The sequence below is a fragment of the Camponotus floridanus genome, unplaced genomic scaffold, assembly GCF_003227725.1.
Source record: "Camponotus floridanus strain SB8 unplaced genomic scaffold, Cflo_v7.5 scaffold52, whole genome shotgun sequence".
Lineage (NCBI taxonomy): Eukaryota > Metazoa > Arthropoda > Insecta > Hymenoptera > Formicidae > Camponotus > Camponotus floridanus.
The window spans coordinates 1411860-1437708 of record NW_020229681.1 but is presented as its reverse complement, the minus strand read 5'-3'; the positions used below and the strand labels follow the sequence as shown (position 1 = coordinate 1437708).

Here is a 25849-nt window from a genome sequence, read left to right as displayed (position 1 = left end):
AATATTATGCTTCTTGTTCGTACAAGTTGTGCTCTTACACAAATATACACATATATACTGACAAATAAACAGCTAACGTCAAATCATTACATGTCAAATCATACATGAATTTTAAATTATATTACAAAGCAAACGGCACGTAAGATACATGTAATATTTTAAATAACTAACAATATTTTACGAACTATATTCCAGTAATTATTAGGAAGTATTAAGTGTGATTCTCTCAATAGAAATGTTTCGTTATAATCTCTAATTGATAATTATAGTAAGAGAATTTAATCTTCGTACATAATTCACGTCATTTCAAAATCTATGTCTTATAAAAATAAAAAATTTATAAAAAATTAAAAAATTAAATAAAAAGTTTGTAATGTAAAATATTTTTTCGGTAATTATGCATAAAAGGGGTCCCTCTCCGATTTGGTTTATTTTTAAATATGTTGTAGGGCAGATCTTCCCGATATATATATATATAAGGCTCGGACTCAAATACTTTCCTAAGAAAAAGGATAAAAATAATTGTTTTGTTTTACATAGTTTGTTAAAAGACACCAGGGTCTAATCGTCTTGATCTTGACAAGATATTGTCAAGGTCACTGTCCTAAGTAAAATTCAAAATATTTTAGTTGTTGCTCGTTATTTATTAACAAGTTGTTAATAAAATTTTTTTGTTAATAATTACACACATACACACACACACACACACACACACGCGGGGGGTGCAAGGGGGCCTTTGGTACGGGGGTCCCCCTCCCGTACCACCCCGCCGGTAGACAAGGTGCACCTCGCTTTGTCACAATCGATATATGCTGTAAGTTATAAAGAAAACACATAGTTATTTTTAAGAAAAAATATATAATTTATAATTAACAATTACATATTTTTTCTTAAAAATAACTATATGTTTTCTTTACACCAATTGATTTCTCTCATTATTTTGTACATAAAAACATTAAGGTAAGATAATCGAAAAATGAATATTTTATGGTTTATGTAAAATTAAGAAATGATTTCAACCCTCATAACTCGAAAAATATTCAATGAAAAAATATTTTATTATAGTGTTTTGGAAAGCTCTCCATTTAAGAAATTGAAGGTGACTCTTCAAGGTCAAATTAATGGTACCATCTTATGTCCCCCTCGAAACCATACAACTTTTGTCTGAAACATTTTTGTTTGCTGGGCTTAATTTTTGAGATATTTTACTGTCCAAGTTAAAATGGGACACCCTCTGTGTGTGTGTGTGTGTGTGTATATATAATTTATAAAGTTTTTTTTTCATTGAATATTAGATTTAAAATTAATTAAATTCAAAATTAGTTCAAAATGTTACATTCTTGAAGTTATCTACATTTTATTAAACATCTCTTAATAATTGTGAAAAAGACAACTTGTAAAAAATAAAATTCTACTTGTCAAGCTTGTTTCTCATACTAATTTTGAGAAAGATAACTTGTAAAAAGTAAAATTGTGCTTGTCAAACTTGTTTCTTATACTAATTTAAATAATACTTTCTACGTACATTTTGTATTTTCGTAAGTATATAAATGCTTTTTTTGTGGTTACTTACCTTATTGAAATTGTAACAAGTGTTGAGATATAGTTATTTATTGAAATTAATTGCAATTAGCACAATATTATTACAAGTTGTTAATGCCACACATATATACGAAATCACAATCTTACCACTCCAAAGGTTCACTAAAGACTAACGAATTCGATAGCACATTATAGCCAATGCCATGTAAACAAATAATAAAGTCACGATGTATGATTGTTTCCTTAGTTTGTACATATAATTCAGACTCGATATGTTATCAATAGAATTTGCATAGCGTTTTAAATTTAAAATAATTGTCAAATTTATTCGTGAGCAAAAAAAACTTAACTATGTTTAATCATATGTTAAAACAAACATCTTTAATTGTTATAAATCATTAATTTACTCACATTGAAACATATTTTGTATTTTTTTATTTCAATTTTTAAACTAATGTTTATTTTAATATTTAAGCAGTCAAATCACTATCTTTTGAAACTTTTTTTGAAACTTTTTTTTCTATAGTTTGTTGAAAGCTCTTTCTATCTCCGAGCGAAATCTCTAATCTAATCTTTTATGTGAGATATTTTATTTATTTATTATCTATTTTAGATAGGATGAGATCTGACGAGTCAAATACTGCGTTTGATATGTACAAATCGTTTTTCGAATGTCTAATTGGCAATCAGCTGATTGTGTCGGGCGCATGTTTATACGATACACTTGATTTAATCACTGTTAATTTTGTTATTATTATAGTGTTTTGGAAAGCTCTCGAGATAAGCTACAAGAATATGCAATAAAAAGTAGCTGGTTCCATTTAAAAAAATGGCCCATCTTGTATACAAGAGGTTGTTTCTGCCCTCAAAATCGCTTCTTCGTAGATAAAAAAAATATGTATCTATTATTTTGCATAATTTTATAAGTGTACAAAGTTTTATTAGAATCCGTGAGTGACAGTTGGGTACCTTTCCTTGTAAGTAACAGTCATTTGTTTATTCATCCTGCTTTATACGCATAATTTCAGATGAATAATTAAGGAATTGTCAATATCGTGTTTTATACATATATAGTTATACTTTTCTTTGAGCTTTCTCGAAGCTTTTTTAGCCAATATCAATCACAATATTTACAATTTCTTTTTCTTGTAATAATGACAAACGCATATCCCGCATTGCGAGATTATACGAAACCAGCTGTCGATCAACGAATTGCTAAATTAGTGAAAAGAAGAATTGGTACACGGGAAGATTTGCCCACGGAAAGTACAAAGGAGCGACTCGTAAATACTTTTGCGAGTTTAATATTTTTTTAGTCTCAACATATATCACATATTTTTATCTAACTGTTATTACAATATTTAATGTAACTAAACATATAATATTTTAGAAATGCATGTTAAAGGTTATCAAGTGAAATAATCAAAAACAATTTTTTAAATAATAAAAAATAATAATAAATAAATATAAAATAAAATAAATATTAAATAAATATAAAGAAAAATTATAAAATAAAATAAATATAAAAAAGAATTACAGTAACATATTTACAGTACATATTTATAATAACAATATTTAAATTCTTTGCGCTAAAATGTTATGAGATTAAAAAAATATTGTTTTTCAGTATATATAAACTTTTTATTATTTTAGGCAAAATTTAAAGAAACTCGTAATGCCAGGCAAGGATTATTGAAAGTTACACATCGACATGTCTTAGAAACAGTAGCATATATTTTGAATACAGATGTTGAAGTGCTGGAAGAAGGAATTCTCGATAAAGATGACTACGTAAACATATTTAGCAGTTTCTTCGCCGAAGATGGAAAACAAGCTATTATTGTCTACCTTCAACCTATGAGTCCCCCCACATTTGGTACAAAACAATTTATATTTCATATAAAATTGATGATAATTGTATTTAATATGACATTATAATTATGCTGTTTTATATTACACTATGATATATGAAATTTGTGCGATCATACAGAATCTGGACGATGGACTCCGCAATTTAGCAAAATACAGCAAATTATACGTTGCTGCGTAACAGATGGTACTACCGAAGAATTTTCGGGCAAATGCGTTATAATTTATCGATTAAAGTCAAATTTGGAATTTGGAATCAAGCAATTACTTGACGTAAGTATTTCGGTTAAAAGATAATGTTTTTATAAATTGAATATATATCGTATTTTTTGGTTGATAGCAAAAAAATATCTATTTATGTAAAGTAAAATTTAATTCACTTTTACATTAGTAAAACACATTTGGTTTCCGAGAATAATTTATGTACATATCCTTTCTTTTTCTTTAGAATTTTGTTTCAATTTCATGTTGCTTTTTATTTTATCATCTACATATATAGGAAACGTATTATGCGTATGCTGAAGTGGATTATACATCATACAGTGCATTGGCAGGTATATCTGATTTAATTTCACGTTTACATGCACGAACGTTAACTGCTAATACACAATGGGGAGAATTGTCGAGAAGTGAAACTGGCGAAAAAATAAAGGACGATTTTATAGGCGATTTTAGAGATTTCTGTGAATTTCTTAATAGTGAGTAACTTACAAACTTACAACTTGTATTTCTTTAATTATTGCAATTATTGCAATATTCCTTCTAAATGTAAGAAAATCTTACTCTCCTTTTTTTCTTCTTATAGTGACGAAAATAGATTTGAAAAATATTATATGCTTCCAAATTAATTGGGATCTTTATCAAAAGTATTTAGTGCTACCTGAAAATATTAAAGAGAACATTCATAAACAAAACGTTATCGAAGCAGCAGAGGCTGATGTTAAGATATGGAAAAAATTGATGGAACGAGTGTGTGATTTTTATCGATCTTATCTTTTAATAAAATTTCACAATATTTTTTTAATGTTTACTTTTAGGCTATTGTTGAGAGTCAACAATTACGGAGGGAAACCGAAACTATAGGACCATCTGCGGAACTTGCATATTGGAGAAGATTATTCGCTCAATTTTCGTCGATAATAAGTCACATAAAGTCTCCTCATACTCAATCATTTATACAATTATTAACGGAAGCAAAATCAAAACTTATTAAGGTATAAATTTGTAATATATTATATTGAATTGAATGTTGTGTTATATGTGAAATAAAAATATTGTTAGATAGTAAGAAAAACGAAAGTTTTTAGAAATATTAAAAAATGAAATATTAAACATTATTGAGAAAAGAATTAATAAATTATCAATATATAATATATATAATATATATAATCAATTAAAATTAATTATATATATATATATATATATATATATATATAATTATATATGTATAATTAATTTTAATTGATTAAATTTTATATAAAGAAATGGAAGATTTTAGAAGATCATGTGACAAAAATACATATTCTATCACAAGATAACGTTAAATACTTATACGCCTTAGAAAAGTTTACACAACCGTTGTACAGATTAGATCCAACAAAAATTGGAGATTATTTACCCGCTCTCATGTATGCAATAAGAATGATTTATGCTACCTCGCGATTTTTTAATACAAGAAAGATGGTAACCGCAGTATATGTAAAGGTATTTTTCTGTAAAATAAATAATGTATATTATTAATTTATATTATTAATATTTAAATTTTGAGTATATTAATTGAAAAAAATTAAACAAAATTTTCGTACTTTTTTAATCATCAAATTATTTTTTTAAAATTATGGTAACAAAAACAAATTATAATGTATTATTATAATCAAGTATATCATAAACTATTTATTTTTTGTCATATTACGTTGATTTATAATCTATATTCAGATAACAAATCAAATGATATTGGCATGTAAAGCATATTTGACGGAGAATGGAAAACTGAGCATTTGGGATGAGTCGAAGCATACTATGATATCTAAAATAAAGGTGAAAATTAAATAAAAATGTAAAATTAATGTCGTCTATACTTTTTTCTTAATTGATATCTTACAATTAAAACAATACAATCAGTGTAATTACATTATGCAGGATTGTATTAAGCTATGTGAGACATATCATAAATGTTACGACGATATGTGCAAAATGATCGAAGAATCTCCAGATGAGAAGCCTTTTGAGATATCCGAAATGTATGTTTTTGGAAAGTTTGAGACTTTTAAGACGAGAATAATAAAAGTGAGTAAGTAATAAATAAAAATAAAAAAAAATATAGATATATATATATATATGTGTATATAATATTTTATGTTATTATAATTTTTATTTGCAATTTACAACATAGATCATAGATATCCTTGAAACAACACGAATGTATTCCATTTTACATAGTTCGACCATAGAAAAAATTGACACATACGCGCAAAAATATACAAATTATTTTAAAAATATTGCATCACAGAAGTATGATCCCTTAGATCACAGAAAACCATATTTTGATTCTGATTACGATGAATTTAAGAAGAACGTAGCGGAGATGGATGTGGAGCTTAGAACGTTCTTTTATAATTGTGTTTCTCTTGCACCAAATATAACACAAGCTTTAGAAGTGATAGCTAGGTAGTATATGTATAAATTATTGTACGTATAAATTTTTTCTTGTCTCTCGTCATATATCATGTAATTCATTATATGTATTCTTTTCTTCAGATTTAAAAAATTAAATCTCAAGCAACTGAGGATTGATAGAAAGTGTTTAGAACTTGTCGCTATGTACGAACGAGAGATTGAAGATATTCGCGATAAATATAATGAAAATAGATCTGATCCACCTATAACAAGGAATCTTCCACCTATCGCTGGTAGAATTCTATGGATTCAGCAATTGTATAAACGTATTGAGATTCCTATGAATATATTTAAATCGCATCAGAGAGTAATAACACATAATTCTGTACAGAAATGCATTAAAATATACAATGCACTCGTTAGTGCGTTTATTCATTATGAATTAATACATCACAAAGCGTGGTATGATGCGGCTAACATTGTAAGTTTAATATTAAAACTTCAATTAATTAAGATATTTTAGAATCTGCAATCTGGAATTAGATAAATGTATCTTTTTTGTTTTCTCTTTAAAGAAAGATAGATTTAATTGATACAATATTTTTTTAATCGAGATTTATAAAAAAAAAATTTAGAATGTGTTATGAGTATATAGAATTAAAAAAAGTAAAATTTTAAAGATAACAAAATTTGGAAATTGTTCATATATGTATATGTACCTATATATATTATTATTATTGTTTTAAAATTTAAATTTAGAGATATAATTTTTAATTTCTAGATTCGTCTTGCATTATCTTCACCTATGCTTGTGCGTCACCCAAAAACAAATAAGTATTGTTTAAATTTCGATGCTTATATATATGAAGTAATACGGGAATCGGAGCATATGTCTAAATTTGGATTGGAAGTGCCGGATTTTATACAAATTTTAATGTTTTGCAAAGAGAATATATTTTTATCCTACGAGAGAATGAAAAAATTGATTAAGAGAAATGATTCCCTTAGGTAAATATATATATATATATATATATATATATATATAAATTTAATTTATAATTATTGATATAAGATTTTATATATATATATATATATATATATAAATTTAATTTATAATTATTGATATAAGATTTTATATATATATATATATATATATATATAATATATATATATATATATATATATAAATTTAATTTATAATTATTGATATAAGATTTTATATATATATATATATAATATATATATATATATATATAAATTTAATTTATAATTATTGATATAAGATTTTATATATATATATATATATATATATATAAATTTAATTTATAATTATTGATATAAGATTTTATATATATATATATATATATATATATATATATATATATTATTTGTGCGTACAGACAATCTATCCCGATCGTATTTTTAAATTTAATGAAGATTGCACTCGTCAACCTCGAGATTGCGTTTTATCCTTGTTTATCAGTAATTACGTGGTCTTCGTTAAAGATCCCTAAAGTATGCGCTAATATAGAGGAAGCGATTCAAAATGCAGAGATATTTGTGAAAGAAGTGACGGATATGAAAGAAGCGAGAGTGGATGAAGTAATTGAGTCTATTGCGGAAACAATGTTATTTCAATTAGAAGAGCAACCGAAAAGTCCAGAACAACTCTTAGCCGATAACATAGCTTTTCGAGATAAAATAGCAATTGACTTGGAGGTAAAATCTTCGGCAGCGGAGAAAGCAGTTTTCACGATTATTAATAAATTTATGGATTTTATAACTGATCCTACCGTGCAAGATACTAAATATAAGTGGATGGATACTGAAAAAATTCAAAAACAAATGGGATCCGAAAGCAAATTCATACGGGGACCTTTCGAACCTGGTATTATATTTTTTTAGAATATAATTATGACGTTGCTCATTATTTTGTGTTATAATTAAGAAACGATTTAATCAAATAGGTTTTGGTCATATCGAAAGAACAAATAAAGTTAAAATAAATAAAGTGCATAATGATTGTATAGAGCTCTTTGCATATTTCAATAACAAATTGATAGAAGCCTTAGTAAAGTGTACGAAGAATTCTTTAGACTTATTAAAAAAAAAAGCAACTATTATGAGGTATTTTAATATTCGTGCACTTTATATATATATATATATATGTTTATTTCATTTATATATTATATTTATACTATATTTTGATTTTGTATTGATAATAAATTTATATCAATTTATATGGGTTATATTTTAGCGTATTAATTGAAGATCTTGAAATGGAAGAAACTCCAATTATGATGACATATTTTGTTTTACAAATACCGAATATTATAATCATCCCATCGATAGAAGAATTACAAAACTATTTTGGCAAAGTTATCACAAGTATTGTAGAAACGCACAAAAAAGTGTTCATATGGGGACAACGATATTCTACAAATATGCAAGCTGAAACACTTGGTAAGATAAATTATATGTGAAATATTCGAATTAAATGTTAAATAAATATATATGTGAAATATATTATTATAATAATTTTTCTCAATGTATTATAAAAAATTTTTTAAATAGATTTTTCTATTATCCAATTACTAATAGAGAAAGTAGATATTATGTAACGTATTTTTTATTATTTATATTGTAATTTTTGTATCTTAAGTAGATAAAAAAGATCCGCTGAATTCCTACTTTCAAGTTGTATCAGATCACAGAGATATAGTACGGAGCTCAATGAGTCTACAAGGTTTAATATTAATGTTGAGAGATGATGTTTCCAAAGTTGGCAATGTATGGAAGTTTAATATAATTTGTAATTTAATTATGTTTATAGTAATATTTGTATATGTTATAATTTGAATTAAATATAATTATTTATTTTTTAGACATATTTGCGATATTCTTATATATGGGCAGAGAATAGAAATGAGATAATACAAAAGTTTGTCGATTCCAAACCTTTTATTCAAGAAATCAAAGAGAAGTTTATTGAATATGAAAATCTAATGACAGAAATCCAGAATTTACCTGATCGACACATACTTGGTCCTCTTCAAATCAATACAAGTATATAAAAATAATATTGCTAGAAATCACAGGTAGTAATTTTTTAGCAAGTATATTTTACGTATGCCTATCTCAATAAATTAACAACGATAATTAATTATTAATATTAATATTTAATTTATAAATATATTAAAGAAATTGTTTTAGATATTTCTCTATTAATAGTTATTTTACAGGTAAATTGAAATTAGCATTCCTCGTTGAAGCAAATGCGTGGAAGAGATCGTTGGGTAATATTTTATCAAATACCTACAAGAAAAAATTGCAAACTATAACAGACTATATTTCTGAAAAGAACAAAGTTCTCTCCAGACATATTAAAGATTTAGAAGATGTTAGAGTTGCAATGAAATGTTTGGGGGAAATACGGGACGATTTTATATTATTAGACATGGAACTGATTCTGATTGAGGAAACTTATATGTTGATGGCAAAATTTGACATAGATATATTGAAAGAAGATCAAGATATAGTAGATGGATTGAGATATAATTTTAGTAACATGCTTAATATGGTATTAATTGGTTGCATTGATTTATTTTTTATTTTATTACGTCTCTTAATTTTTCCATGATGAATAATATCTATTTTTTTATAGGCAGAACAAGTTCAAGCAATTATATGCGAAATGCAAGAGCCATTGAAAAAAGAACTTATTGAGGGAGTTGCAATTCTTAAAATAAAGGTGGCTCAATTCGATATTGATTTTGAACTCAATGGTCCAATGGTTGAAGGAATACCTGCAAAAGAAGCCAGCGAACGGTATAATATGTTTCACTATTATTTAATTGTATTAATATTTGTATTAATATTGTATTAATATTTCGAGTTGTATAATTATATCGATATTTTTTATAAGAGAAGAATTTGAAATGTGTAAGCAATATGAATAATATTTCATTTTTCGTGCATTATCGATTTCAAGACTTATCCTGTTCCAAGCACGCTTTGAAGAATTATGGGAAAGATATGAAACCTATAGCAGTGGTGAAAGCTTATTCGGTATAGAAGTAACGGAATATCCCGCTCTGCAGCAGAGAAAAAAAGAAATTCATTTATTGCAAAAGTTGTATACATTGTACTTACAAGTTATGCGTACTATTGACAGCTATTATGATATTCCATGGTCTGAAATTGATATCGAGGCAATTGAAACTGAATTAGCCGATTTCCAAAACAAGTAAGAGAAAACTTGTTTTACTTATAATATAATTTAATAGTATAAATTTCTTGTAATAAAATATTACAATATATATAACATTTCTGTAGATGTCGAAGATTACCGAAAGCTATGAGAGAATGGCCCGCATATATTGATTTAAAGAAGAAAATCGATGATTTCAATGAGATGTGTCCATTACTAGAGATGATGGCTAATAAAGCTATGAAAGACAGACATTGGCAAAAATTATCTAAGCTGTGTCAATATTTTTTTGATGTGGAATCTGAAACCTTTACCTTAGCAAACGTTATGCAAGCGCCATTGTTAAAATACAAAGATGATGTGGAGGTATATTTAAACAATTTAATAGCTGTTTATAAATAAATAATTTAATAGCAATATTTAATAACTGTTAATTGTCAATAAATGTTTAAATTCGTTACAATATTTTCTTTACGAAGTATAAATGGCATATTTGTGCATTATAGGACATATGTATTAGTGCAGTGAAGGAACAAGATATCGAAATCAAATTGAAGCAGGTAATTGCGGATTGGGCGATTGTAAATCTGCAATTTGCCAGCTTCAGGCAAAGAGGTGAATTATTGTTAAAAGGTATCGAAACGGTTGAAATAATAACACAGCTTGAAGATAGTTTAATGATTATAAGTTCCTTGCTGGCAAATCGGTATGATAAATACATTTTTAAAATCGAAATATATAAATATGCACATATAATAAAATATATTATATATTTAGTTTGAAATAATTAATTCTGCGTATATATATATATGTATATATATGTATTGATTGAATGTTATGCAGTTACAACGCACCGTTTAAGAAAGAGATACAGTTATGGCAGACTAAGCTTAGTAATACATCAGAAATATTGGCGAAATGGTTAACGGTGCAGAATCTATGGGCTTATCTGGAAGCAGTATTTATCGGCGGTGACATATCAAAGCAATTGCCTACTGAAGCAAAGCGTTTTAATGTAAGAAAAGATTAAGAAAATTAATGATCAATTAAATTGCGATTTTATCAATTAAAAATAATTGAAACATTTATTATTATTTATATAGACTATTGACAAAGCTTGGGTCAAGCTTATGCTTCGCGCTCATGAGAAATTAAACGCGGTAGAAACGTGTACTGGAGATGAAACTATGAGCCAGTTTTTACCTCATTTATTAGAACAATTAGAATCATGCCAGAAATCTCTTAGCGGGTATACATATTATCAACAAAATAAAATAATTATAGTTAAATTAAATTGTCAAACTTAATCAACAAATTCTATTAATATAGTTATCTGGAAACCAAACGAGTTATTTTCCCGAGATTCTGCTTTATATCAGATCCTACCATGTTGGAGATACTTGGACAAGCAGCGGATTGTCACACAATACAGAATTATCTTGGTGGATTTTTCGATAATATAGCAAAGGTAATAAAATAAAATCTAATACATCAATAAAATAAAATAATTACGAGATACATAATAATCTTGCTGTATACTTTACAAAAATAATTGTTATCATCTGTAGTCTTATATAGTATGTATGATGAATTTATTATATTTTGTATATAGTTGAAGTTTTCCGAAAAAGAGTATGAAAAGATTGTTGCAATGTATTCGCGAGAAAATGAAGAAATAGTGTTAGAAAAAGAAGTTGCATGTATAGGAGGTGTAGAGAACTGGTTAAATATTTTGTTAATGGTCCATCAACAATCTGTTGGTGCCGTAATTTCGTTAGGATTGCAATCATTTTATGCACCTGAATTTAACATCTTGTCATTGATAGAAAACTCTGTTTTACAAGTAAAATGATGTGCATATAAATATGTCATATATAATTAAGATAAAAATTATATTATTTATATAATTAAAGTAAAAATTCAAATATGTAATATTTATATGTAATTTTATATTTAACTTAATATATAATATATTAATTATATATTAACTTTATATATAATTTTAATTATATATTTTTATTTTCGCAGGTAGGTTTATTAGCGTTACAAGTTTTATGGACGCGCGATTCTGAAATAGCAGTCACGACAGCCAAACGTAACAGGACAATAATGAAAAGAACTAATCAGTGGTTTCTAGATTTGCTAAACAGTCTTATAGAAATAACGGTTAAAGATCTTACTAATTATTCTAGAGCAAAGTATGAATGTTTAATAACAATACATGTGCATCAGAGGTATTGTTTTTGAATATTTATTTTTAGTGTAAATAATTACATAGTAATAAAAATAGCTAAAAATAAATCGCCTAAGTATATTTTTTCAGAGACATATTTGACGATCTGTGTCGTCTCAGAATTCGAAATATACAAGATTTCGAATGGTTAAAACAGTGTCGATTTTATTACAACGACGACTCAGAGGAGGTTACAATTAAAATAACCGATGTCGAATTTATTTATCAAAATGAATTTTTGGGTTGCACAGATCGTCTCGCAATTACGCCGCTTACAGACAGATGTTACATAACGCTAGCGCAAGCTGTGGGTATGATTCGCGAAAAGTGTGGTGGCATTTGTATCATTATTTACGTTCCGTTATTTATTATCATCCCTGCAAATATTTCTCTTAGGGATGAATTTCGGCGGAGCTCCCGCGGGGCCTGCTGGCACGGGTAAAACAGAAACAACGAAAGATATGGGGAAAGCGCTGGGAAAATACGTTGTTGTGTTTAATTGTTCTGATCAAATGGACTTTCGAGGTTTGGGCAGAATATTTAAGGGACTGGCGCAATCTGGTAGCTGGGGGTGCTTTGACGAATTTAATCGAATTGATTTACCAGTATTATCCGTTGCCGCACAACAGATAGCAATTGTACTTAACGCGCGAAAAGAACGAAAAATGAGTTTCTTGTTTAGGTACAAAAACAATTTTCTAATTATTTATTGTATAAAATTATTTTTGTTATTTCATGTTAGAAAAATTTATATCTCTTTATTAATATTATTTATGTCTTCGTATAATGTTCTATCATTTTTGTTTAATTTGTTCATTTTATTCATCTTTGAAGTTATTCAATCATAAATATATTTCAATTTATTTAATAGCATTTAATTTATTTTAAAATTATATACAACGTTAAATTTCTAACAAACTGATACAAGCTTCATTTGCAGTGATGGCGAAACGTATAAACTCAATTACGAATTAGGAATATTTATTACAATGAATCCCGGATATGCTGGTCGACAGGAATTACCAGAAAATTTGAAAATACAGTTCAGAAGCGTGGCTATGATGGTTCCTGATAGACAGGTACAATAAAATTATTACTATAAAATTATTACTATTATTGTTTCTCTTTTGTATGTTAAATCATTACAGCTAACTAACTTCTGGATATAGAGAGAAACCGAATTTGTAATTCATAAAATTTGCATAAAACTTGAAATATCATAGCTACACTGAGTGAGTTTAATTTAATCCCGTTTGCACAGATCATAATGCGAGTGAAACTTGCTGCATGCGGCTTCAAAGAAAACATAGTGTTATCGCGAAAATTTTTCACGTTGTATAAATTATGCGAGGAGCAGCTCAGCAAACAAGTGCATTATGATTTTGGATTAAGAAACATTTTATCGTGTTTACGCACGCTCGGTGCTCAAAAGCGCGCGCATCCCACCGATTCCGAAGAGACCACGCTTATGAGAGTATTACGGTATAAAACATACAATATTATTGTTACAATCTCGTCTTGAAAAATTATTTGAATACAGAAAAGGGTGATATACTTTCGCATTAATTTCCTTCAGCGATATGAATCTGTCTAAATTAGTAGACGAAGATGAGTCCCTTTTCATGTCGCTTATTGAGGATATGTTTCCGGGTATTAAGCTAACAACAAAGACGTATAAAGAATTACAGAAAGCGATTGCTAACGCTACGGTTACTCTTGGCATAATGAATCATAGCGAATGGAATTTGAAAACTGTACAGGTATGTCTGATATTTTTAACATATGTATATGATATTCTGGCATATATTTATTTTTCTGAGAGAGAAAAATCTTTTCTAGTGCGACATATATACGCAAAATTGACATAAATTATATTATCATTAAAGAAAAATAAATGACGATAATGTTTCCTTTCTAGCTGTACGAAACATCGCTCGTTCGCCATGGTTTGATGGTTTTGGGACCAACGGGATCTGGTAAAACGCGATGTATGTGGGCGTTGATGAGAGCTCTAACAGAAATGGGTATACCGCATAAGGAAATTAGAATGAATCCAAAAGTTAGTATTTGTGAATTAAAAATATTTCTTCATTATTCTAAATATTTCAACGTAGAAATAACTTTTACCGCATAAGGAAATTAGAACGAATCCAAAAGTTAGTATTTGTGAATTAAAAATATTTCTTCATTATTCTAAGCATTTCAACGTAGAAATAACTTTTCGCTGAGTTAATACAAAAGAAATATCGATAGGCGATAACTGCATCTCAAATGTTTGGAAAACTCGATGTTGCAACGAACGATTGGACGGATGGTATATTTTCTACTATATGGCGAAGATCCATGCAAGCGAAGAAAACAGAGAATTTATGGATCGTATTGGACGGTCCTGTCGATGCAGTATGGATTGAAAATTTAAATTCCGTCCTGGACGACAATAAAACATTGACATTAGCAAATGGAGATCGCATTGTAATGTCACCGAATACGAAATTAGTGTTCGAACCTGACAATGTGGATAACGCGTCTCCGGCGACCATATCGCGCATGGGAATGGTCTTTATTAGTGCCTCTGTGTTGAAATGGAATTCAATTTTAGAGGTAATACGAATCTGAGGTTTTCATGATAGCGATATTTTACGCGCGGAAGCCCATTTCGATGTTGCAATACTTTTTATAGGGTTGGCTTAAAAAATGTTCCACCAATGAAGCCGAAGTGTTACGGATGTTGTTTCATAAAATATATGACGATGCGCATACATTCGTTCAAACAAAGCTTCATGCTAAAATGACGCTTTTAGAAGCGCTTTATATACGTCAATGTATTGACCTATTGGAAGGTTTGAATATCGGAAATTCTGATCCAACCAGTAAATATATGATATTCTCTTCTATATTCAAATATTTATTTAATAGAAATGGTTAAGCAATATCAACATTACAAACTTTATCACACTATATTTATTTTGTTTCTCTGTTTCATTTTTTTTATGCTTGTAATTTTTAATATTCTCTTTTAATTTTAATATTACTTTTATTATTAATATTTAATATAATACATAACATGATTTTATTATTCTATTCTATTTTATTATTTTATAATATCACTTTTAATTTTAATATTATTTTTATTATTAATATTTAATATAACTTTTATTATTATCTTCTTTCTTTATATGCATTGGTTTGTTAGTATTTCTAATAATATAATGTATAATCTACACAACAGATTAAAATCAGCTAAGATTTATATTTAGATTTTAATCTTTGACAAAATACTTGCCGAGTACTTAATTAAAATCGTAATTAACAGAAATATTGCCTGAGCGTCATATCGAGAAACTCTTTTTGTTCTCTCTCATGTGGAGCCTTGGTGCTGCATTGGAGCTCGACGGGCGATTCGCGTTGCAAGAATATCTTGTAAATCACGAATCAAATTGTAACTGGCCAAGTTATACAGTTCGTATAATATATAATTTTATGATATATTATTTTTAATTTGCTGAAATAATACAGCATTATTGATCTTTTACGACTTATAAATATTCGATAGGAAGACGAAACTATTTTTGAGTATCTGGTATCGGATGATGGAAAGTGGATACATTGGAGTAAAATGGTGTCAGAATTCGAATATCCTCCAGATCGCATTTTGGAGTACCATACTATTCTTGTGCCTAATGTCGATAATACAAGAACGTTATATCTAATCGATATTATCGCGAAACAGGAAAAAGCAGTACTTTTGATAGGTAAATGAATTAACATGTTTTCGATAATTGGTTCAATTAAATGCGAATCATTATATCTCAACATTAATTATATAGTATAATATAAATTAATTGCATAATAGGGGAAGCGGGCACCGCAAAAAGCGTAATGATGAAAAGCTACATGTCTAAACATGATCCCGAATATCATTTGAATAAGTTTTTTAATTTTTCTTCAGCATCCACGCCTAATATGGTTCAGGTAGTAATTCCGGGTTAACAAACTTTTAATTGAAATTTTTGAAAATTTATATAATTATGTTCTAAATTATTTCATTACAAAACTTTTTCCTTTCAGCGCGTATTCGAGAATTACGTCGAAAAGCGAGTGGGTACTACTTACGGTCCTCCTGGTGGACGAAAAATGAGCATTTTTATCGACGACATAAATATGCCGGCCATAAACGAATGGGGCGATCAAATTACAAACGAGGTTGTCCGTCAGTTAATGGAATACAAAGGATTTTATTCCCTGGATAAACCGGGTGATTTTTGTACTATGCAAGATATTATGTTACTTGCTGCGATGCATCATCCGGGTGGAGGACGAAACGATATCCCATCGCGATTAAAACGGCAATTCAATATTTTTAATTGCACATTACCGTCTAATAAATCTATGGATACAATTTTCAGTAAGAGAATGTTTTTAACAAAACACCATAAAAATACAATAATTTATTTCCAAATGAATTTATAACAATTGCAGGCGTTATCGGTCAAGGCTACTTTTTCACCACGAGATTCTCCGAAACCATCGTCAATTTCTTGCCGAAGCTAATACCATTGACACGAATATTATGGCAGCAAACAAAAGTGAAAATGTTACCGACTCCAGCAAAATTCCATTATGTTTTTAACTTGCGTGATCTGTCTCGTATTTGGGAGGGACTGCTTAGAATAGAAAGAGCCGAATGCGAATCTATAACGACGCTGCTGAAATTATGGGAGCACGAATGCACGCGCGTAATAGCGGATCGGTTTGTTATTTTTTCAAATTACCTCAATATTCTTAAAATATTTTCGCTTAATTATCACGGCGCGACAATAATGAATTTCTATTTTTTTTTAGCTTTACCAATATTGTCGATAAAGAATGGTTTCAAAATACATTAAGGCGGACTGCGGAGAAGATATTAGGTCCAGATTTTCAATATTACTCTCCAATCGAGACGTATTTTGTTAACTTTTTGCGCGAACCACCAGAACCGACAGGCGATGAGCCGGAAGATTTTGTACTGGAGGCACCTAAGATTTACGAGGAAATACCTAGGTATAGCTTCCGATTTCAGATTTTTATCCGATCGATTCAAAAACAGAATTACATTAATGTTTTCTGTCGTAGCTACGATGCCGTTATTACCAAAGTTCAACAAAATATGCAGCAATTTAATGAATACATTCGCGGCATACATCTTGATTTGGTCTTCTTTCACGATGCTCTAGTGCACTTGATACGAATATCGAGAATAATTGGAGTTCCTAGAGGCAATGCATTGCTAGTGGGTATCGGAGGCTCCGGAAAGCAAAGTCTGACACGATTGGCATCCTTCATTGCAGGATTTACCTTTTTTCAAATAACATTATCTAGGCAAGTATTAGAATTTTATTAAACATTTATCTAATCATGCCTAAAAAAGAAAGAAATCGCGAAATAATTACGAGTAATATTATGAGATTTAAATAAATTTTGATTTTATTTTTTAAATACATTAAAATCATTATTATATATATATATATATATATATATATATATATATATATATATTTATAATAATATTGCGCGAATATTTTAAATACTAAATATAAAGTCCGAATAAAGATCTGTGAAAAAATAATATATGTAATTATATTCTTAGGATTTATAATGTAGCTAGCTTAATGGACGATTTGCGAAAATTATATCGCACTGCCGGTATTGGCAGCAAAGGCATCACATTTATTTTCACGGACAATGAAATAAAAGACGAAGCATTCTTAGAATATATAAATAATGTGCTAAGCGTCGGCGAAGTGGCCAATCTTTTTCCTAAGGACGAGCTAGATGACATTTTGACATTTGTCGCACCACTAATGAAAAAGGACGATCCCCGACGACCACCGACACAAGACAATCTTTATGATTATTTTATATCGCGAGCGAGAAATAATTTGCATATCGTTTTATGCTTTTCACCAGTGAGCTTTTTTATTGTCGCTCTTACAAATTTGCGTTCTTTTGAATCTTTTATTTCTGCTAAATAAATTTAATTAAGTTAATTTAAGTTAAATAAGTGAATAATTATTTATGCAGGTCGGTGGAAAGTTTAGATCTCGAGCGTTAAAATTTCCTGCCCTTATATCGGGTTGTACAATAAATTGGTTCTTAAGATGGCCAAAAGACGCACTATACGCAGTCGGTGAACATTTCTTAGGCAAATATAAAGTTATATGTAGCCCAGAAGTAAAGCAACAATTAATGCAAGTTGTAGGTGATATTCAAGATGACGTAAGCGACACTTGTATAGAATATTTCGATAGGTATCTTATTCTTTTTTTTATTTCAATGTTTGTATATAAAGATATATGATTAATCTAATTTAATTTTAATAAATGTAGGTTTCGACGTCAAATATACGTGACTCCAAAATCATTTTTAACATTTCTCGACAGTTATAAAACGCTGTATAAGCAACGTTTGGATAACATTAATACGCTTGCTTCTCGTATGACTAGTGGTTTGAGCACATTAATTGACGCTGCAGCTCAGGTTGATTTATTACGGAAAGAATTGGAAAAAAATCAAGAAGAGATTGCAGCAAAAAATGTTCAAGTGGAAGTGGTAAGCATTGGAATATTTCTGTAAAATGTCAATTTTATTCGATTCTGTGATTTTATCTTTTTATAATAACTTTTTATAATAATATAATATTTTTAGATTCTTGTTACTGTGAACGAAAAAAAGAGAGAAGCTGAAGGTATGAAAGCAAAAGTGCAAGTGTCGAAAGATGAGGCGGAAGCGATTTTACAAGTGATAGCGAAAGATAAGGTTGTGGCAGAACAAAAATTGAAAGCCGCAGAGCCTGCCTTGTTAGAAGCTGAAGCTGCGTTACAGGTGATGCATTATAAGTAATAATTAATGTTATTAATCTCAAACTTCTTTGTTATAAAATAAATGTTTATTGAAAACCATACATATACTTTAGACTATAAAAGCAGCAGATATCTCTACTGTTCGTAAATTGGCTAAGCCGCCATATTTAATTACACTCATAATGGACTGCGTTCTGATTCTATTTGGAAGAAAGCTAGAACCAGTCAAACCCGATTACGAACATCAATTTCTAACATCTTCATGGGCAGAATCATTAAGAGTAAATATATGTACTAATTTTTAATTGATATTTAATCTATTTATATTAAATGATAAAAAAAAACACAAATTTTAAGATAAAAGAAACATATGCTTTCTTATTTTAAGCCATACATTATTTACATTTCTTGTAGGTCATGGCTGATACTAGATTTTTGTATAATCTAAAAAACTTTCCGAAGGATAATATCAATGCTGAAACTATCGATTTAATGATGCCATATTTAAATTATCATATGTACACTTACGAAGCCGCGAAGCAAGCCTGCGGAGATGTAGCGGGTCTCATACAGTGGACTATCTCTATGGTTGCTTTCTATGAAATAAATAAAGACGTACTACCTTTAAAGGTATAATGCTTCAATTAATAAACATTAATAGAGTATAAAAATAGCTATTATCAGTTAATTAAAAATACAATGCTTTATTTTTAAGTATGTAACATTTTCTCTCCTTCTTTTCCCTCAATTATTAAACTTGAAAATTTAATTTTATTAGATTATTAATTAACGTCAATAAAAATACATAATATTAAATATAATACTATATAATAAGAATGAGAAAAATTTGTAGGCAGATCTTGTTATACAAGAAAGTAAATATGAAAAAGCCAACAAGAATTTGCTCGAGGCTGAAGGACTGCTGAAAGAAAAAGACGACGCTTTAAAAATCGTGCAAAGTGAATTTGATGCCGTGATGCAGGAACGACAAGTATAACAACAATAATAATGACACATTAAATAATAATATAATACACATAATAATATAATACACATCTGCCTTACATTCATTATTAGAAAATCATCGAGCAAGCTGCAGTTTGTCAAGCAAAAATAGATACCGCGACCGCTATGATTGAAGGATTATCCGGGGAAAGAATAAGATGGACGGAGCAAGTAGCTGTATTTAAGTCAGAAACGGAACGTCTTGTTGGAGATGTGTTGGTACTGACCGGATTTCTTTCCTACTGCGGGCCATTCAATCAAGAATTCCGAGTTCTTTTGCAGAGGAAGTGGTTTGACTTTATACAAGACAGAAAGATTCCAATTTCTGTTACCATAAATATAGTTAACACACTGACAGATACAGCTACGGTTAGTAAGAAATATAATTGTTCTGTAAGAAATATAATTATAATTCTTACTGAATGAAGAAACGTTTAATTTGTTATGTAGATCGGCGATTGGAGTTTGCAAGGTTTGCCGACCGATGAGTTATCTATTCAAAATGGAATAATTGTAACGAAAGCATCGAGATACCCTCTTTTGATTGATCCACAATTGCAAGGCAAAACGTGGATTAAAAATAAAGAAATGAATTTTGATTTACAAGTACATAATAAAGCAAAATGTGAAATACAGTATAAGAATGATCTGATATAAGATCTTTATTTATTAAGTATATTTATTAAATATAAAAGTGATCTGATACATAAGATCTTTATTTATTTTCCAGATAACATGGTTTACGCACAAATACTTCAGAAATCACTTAGAAGATTCTATATCGATAGGACGACCGTTATTGATTCAAGATGTAGGAGAAGAGTTAGATCCAGTGTTAGATAATTTGTTGGAAAAGAATTTTATAAAAATAGGAACTTCCTTAAAGGTAAGAATATTTTTCGTACTTTTTTTCGTGTAATTTGATGTTTGACATAATTTACTATAATAGGTTAAATTGGGCGACAAAGAAGTGGACGTTAGCAAGGATTTTAGACTTTATATCACGACAAAGTTACCAAATCCCTCTTATACTCCCGAAATATTTGCTCGAGCATCTATAATCGATTTTACAGTTACCATGAAAGGTAAAATTATGTTACAATCTTTGTACAATTTTAAAATTTATAAATTTATATTCTTCTTAATTATAATTTTATATTTTTATTGATTATTATAATATTATAATTTATTTATTTAATTTTTTTCTTACACTTTACAGGTCTAGAGGACCAACTTTTAGGAAGAGTCATTCTGACAGAAAAGAAGGAGCTGGAAACAGAAAGAACACATTTGATTGCCGACGTAACCGCACATAACAGAAAGATCAAAGAATTAGAAACGAATCTTTTACATAAATTGGGAACTGTACAGGTATGTATGCCTTTTTGAAACATTAATTAAATACCTGCGAAATATACAAATTTAATAATATCATTTTTATAACATTTTTCATACGTTTAAAGGGTCCTTTGATAGAAGACGTTGAATTAATGTCAGTATTAAATATCACAAAGCAAACAGCGGCGGAAATAAATGAAAAGCTCAGAATCGCAAAGGATACAGAATTAAAAATAGATACAGCACGTGAAGAATTTCGACCAATTGCAACACGTGGTAGCGTTTTATATTTCCTGATATGTGACATGCCGCATGTCAATTGCATGTATCAAACGTCCCTTGTTCAATTCTTAGAACAATTTGATATCTCGATGGATAGGTAAATATAGATAATTTTTGAATAAGGATCTGTAATGTGTGACAGATATTTTTAATATTAATAAATTCAACTCTTTTTTTTATTGAGACATATATACGGAATCATAATTCTCTTGATTAGGTCTGAGAAGAGTCCAATTAATCAAAGAAGAATAAATTACATTATCGAGTATCTAACGTACGATATATTTAAATATAAAGCACGCGGACTTTACGAGATACACAAATATATGTTCATTTTATTGATGACACTAAAAATTGATCTACAACGCGGCAGCATTACGCACGAAGAGTTTCAGTATCTTATTAAGGGCGGCGCAGCGCTGGATCTGAAAGCGGTCGAGCCGAAACCTTGCAAATGGATTACGGATGTGACATGGCTTAATCTGATTGCACTCTCGTCATTGCGACAATTTCAGTACATTGTATCTCAAGTACCCGCTTCCGAGAAAGTTTGGAAACATTGGTTCGACAAAGAGGCACCAGAAGAGGAAGTTATACCAGATGGTTATAACGTTTTGAACACATTCCATCGATTGCTCTTAATTAGGTAATCTTTTCATATTGTTAAAAAATCAAGATCGAGCAAAGTATAAAAATGTATAAAATACATGAAATATTTTGAAAAGTTTAAGCATCTTAAATAAAAAATTTAAAATATCAATAGATTGCTCTTGAAATTTTTTTTTAAATAGAAAATTTCAAATATTGTGTTACTAATTTGAGCGAAATAATGTGCTTTATAGAGCTTGGTGCATGGACAGAGCATTATCGCAATCTAGGAAATACATAGCGTCTTCATTAGGAGCAAAATATGCAGAGCCTGTGATTACACTTTTGGACGTGATGCATAGCGAGTCGAGACCAAACACGCCAATGATCTGTTTCTTAAGTATGGGCTCCGATCCTACGCCTAGTATCGAGCAACTCGCGAAGAGGATGGAGATCGTTTGTAGAAGCGTATCGATGGGACAAGGTCAAGAAGTTCATGCTCGTCGATTACTTAATAGCGCAAAAACTGAGGTACACATATGTATATTATGGAGAGAAGAATTCTTCAGGGTACACGTTCCTTAAATATTAATTGGAACAATTCACAGGGTTTCTGGGCATTATGCCAGAATTGCCATTTAGGTTTGGAATACATGGCGGAATTGGCAAACTTTCTCTTAGAAATGGAGGCACCTCATCCGGATTTCCGCGTATGGATCACGACGGAACCGCACAAAGATTTTCCCGTTTCCTTGTTGCAAATGTCTATAAAATATACATACGAACCTCCGCAAGGTAGGTATCTATATTTTTACGTCTTTGAATAAAAGTACAGCATCTTATAAAAAAGTGGCGAGGACAGGATAGTGAAAATATGATTTTTCTGAGTTAGGAGTACGCGCTGGTTTGTTAGCGACGTATAGCGGCATGAATCAGGAGATGCTGGATCAATGCGATGCCGCGCAATATATACCGCTAATATACACCGTGTCTTTTTTGCACACGATAGTTCAGGAGAGACGAAAGTTTGGTCCTCTTGGGTGGAACATACCTTACGAATTTAATTTGGCGGACTGGTTGGCGTCCTGCATGTTTATAAATAATCATTTGAACGATTATGATCCGAAGCGCGGTATAAATTGGCAGATTGTGCGGTAAACGACAATTTTACATCATCTTTCATCTTTATTTCCCTTAGCGATGGCGTCAATACCTTCTATTTGTACATATGTTATATAATTGTTACAGTTATATGATAGGTGAAGTACAATACGGTGGACGTGTTACGGACGATTACGATAAAAGATTGTTAAATACCTTCGCGAAAGTATGGTTTACAGATGCACTTTTTGCGGAAGGTTTCGTTTTTTACAAGGGTTATCCTCTCTTGATATTTAAAGTAGTGAGCGATTATCTAAAGGCGATAGATGCCATGAGTACTATAGATCCGCCGCAAGTATATGGCTTGCATCCAAATGCAGATATTACGTAAGATTTTTGTGAGAAAGGAAATAGATACTTATATATACAAATAATCAGAATTATTCAAAGTAATTGAAAAATAATGTGTGTATTATATTGTAGATACCAGAGTAACACTACGCAGACTGTATTAGATACGATAATATCTGTACAACCGAAAGAAGCGGGTGCTGTTGGAGCAGAATCCCGGGAGGTGGTTGTTACAAGACAGGCAAAGGAAATGCTAGATAAAGTTCCAGCACTATACGATATGTTTCAAGTTAAAGAAAGGTTCGCATCAATTTGTTTATTTTTTTTCATCAGCTTCTCTCAAATTTGAATTTAATTAAATAACGTTTTTTTGTATTATGTGATTACGTGTTTTATATGTTCACCAGTTATGGTGCCTTCTGATTATTATTACATCGGTAAAAATCTTTCACACTTTAATTCTCTGTGCGTTGCTATGTAATCAAACCGTTAATTTATGTATTTATAAATCTTTTTTAGTATATACTTGATAAGGACCACAACCACATGGTCGAAACGTCGTATTAATAAACTAAAATTTTTTGGCTAGTTTGGTCGACTACAGTTTTTCTATTGATCCTTTGATTACTCGACTAGCGACATTAAATTATTTACATTTTTATTTTTTTTATTTTTAACTATAAACTATTTTTTCTAGCGATTATTAATAAAGCAAGATCTATTTTCTTGAAAATAATTAACGAATTATTTAACGCTATCACAGATTACACGCAATGAATCATGCTGCTCCGATGAATATTTTTCTAAAGCAAGAGATCGATAGGATACAAGTAGTTATAAAACTGGTCCGCATTACACTCAAGGATCTTTTGCTGGCTATAGAAGGCGTAATTATAATGAGCGAGGTAATTTTCTTAAAGTTATAATTATAGCACAAAGCGAATAAATGCGAATATATTAAAGGAATTGCGAGATGCTCTCGATAATATATACGACGCGAAAATACCAAGAATCTGGAAAGCTCGATCATGGGAGTCCGCTTCCTTGGGTTTCTGGTTTACGGAACTATTAGAAAGAAACCAACAATTCTCGACTTGGTTGCAGGGTGGGAGACCGGCAAAGTTTTGGATGACCGGATTTTTTAATCCGCAAGGTAAACAATATCGTGTTGAACGAATTTTTAAAATAAATTTTAAAAATTATAAAAGTTATAATTGAATTAAAAAAAATAAAAAATATCAAGTACGATTAAAAGTTGGGTTTATAGGATTTTTAACGGCAATGAAACAGGAAATAACGCGGGCTCATAAATGGGCTTTGGATAATGTTACGCTTCATAATGAAGTTTTGCGTAATCTTGCGGAGGAGATCAAGGCACCGCCACCTGTATGCAATAATAATTAGTGTAACGCACATATACAACGTCGTGCATAAAAATTAATATTAACGATAAATATTCGTTAAACAGGAAGGAGTTTATGTTTATGGGCTATTTCTGGAAGGTGCCGGCTGGGATAGAAGAAATAGTCGTCTGTGCGAATCGGCAAATAAAGTCATTTACGTATTAATGCCAGTAATACATATTTTTGTCTTACATAATGTTCCAGATAAGAGTCCGAAATTGTATCAGGTAAATATGAGAGTATAATTAATAGATTTTAAAATATTTATATGTTTACAATTTTAAAAATAATAAGATAAATATTTCTCATTTTTAAATGTTTCTCTCCCTGCACAGTGTCCTGTGTATAAAAAACCTCAGAGGACTTATGTATTGTTAATAACACCGCTTTGGCTGCAAACCATAAAAAGTCCTGATTATTGGATATTACGTGGCGTCGCTTTGTTATGTGATAATAAATAATTCCATTA

General features: G+C 29.5%; 1 protein-coding gene across 1 annotated transcript; it reads left to right on the top strand.

Annotated features, from left to right (window-relative positions):
- The first annotated feature begins 2696 nt into the window (after positions 1-2696).
- On the top strand, positions 2697-25841 carry LOC105247934 (dynein heavy chain 8, axonemal). The gene is made up of 65 exons (XM_025412541.1): positions 2697-2825; positions 3196-3418; positions 3533-3684; positions 3911-4109; positions 4217-4380; positions 4449-4625; positions 4894-5115; positions 5347-5448; positions 5551-5697; positions 5804-6078; positions 6169-6394; positions 7534-7915; positions 7995-8154; positions 8285-8490; positions 8693-8817; positions 8928-9093; positions 9270-9607; positions 9692-9855; positions 10019-10273; positions 10363-10603; positions 10744-10943; positions 11081-11252; positions 11341-11486; positions 11567-11705; positions 11850-12080; positions 12266-12471; positions 12561-12781; positions 12867-13152; positions 13411-13549; positions 13732-13952; positions 14047-14230; positions 14389-14529; positions 14724-15071; positions 15151-15340; positions 15784-15929; positions 16024-16222; positions 16324-16442; positions 16539-16875; positions 16950-17220; positions 17313-17513; positions 17586-17831; positions 18100-18418; positions 18534-18760; positions 18839-19061; positions 19158-19334; positions 19426-19593; positions 19727-19942; positions 20166-20303; positions 20390-20686; positions 20768-20923; positions 21048-21203; positions 21267-21402; positions 21537-21688; positions 21781-22034; positions 22155-22583; positions 22780-23056; positions 23134-23320; positions 23418-23679; positions 23774-24013; positions 24110-24277; positions 24741-24882; positions 24941-25130; positions 25245-25363; positions 25446-25607; positions 25716-25841. Exons 1-65 carry the CDS (start codon positions 2697-2699, stop codon positions 25839-25841), a joined length of 13317 nt encoding a protein of 4438 aa, XP_025268326.1.
- The last annotated feature ends 8 nt before the right edge of the window (positions 25842-25849 follow it).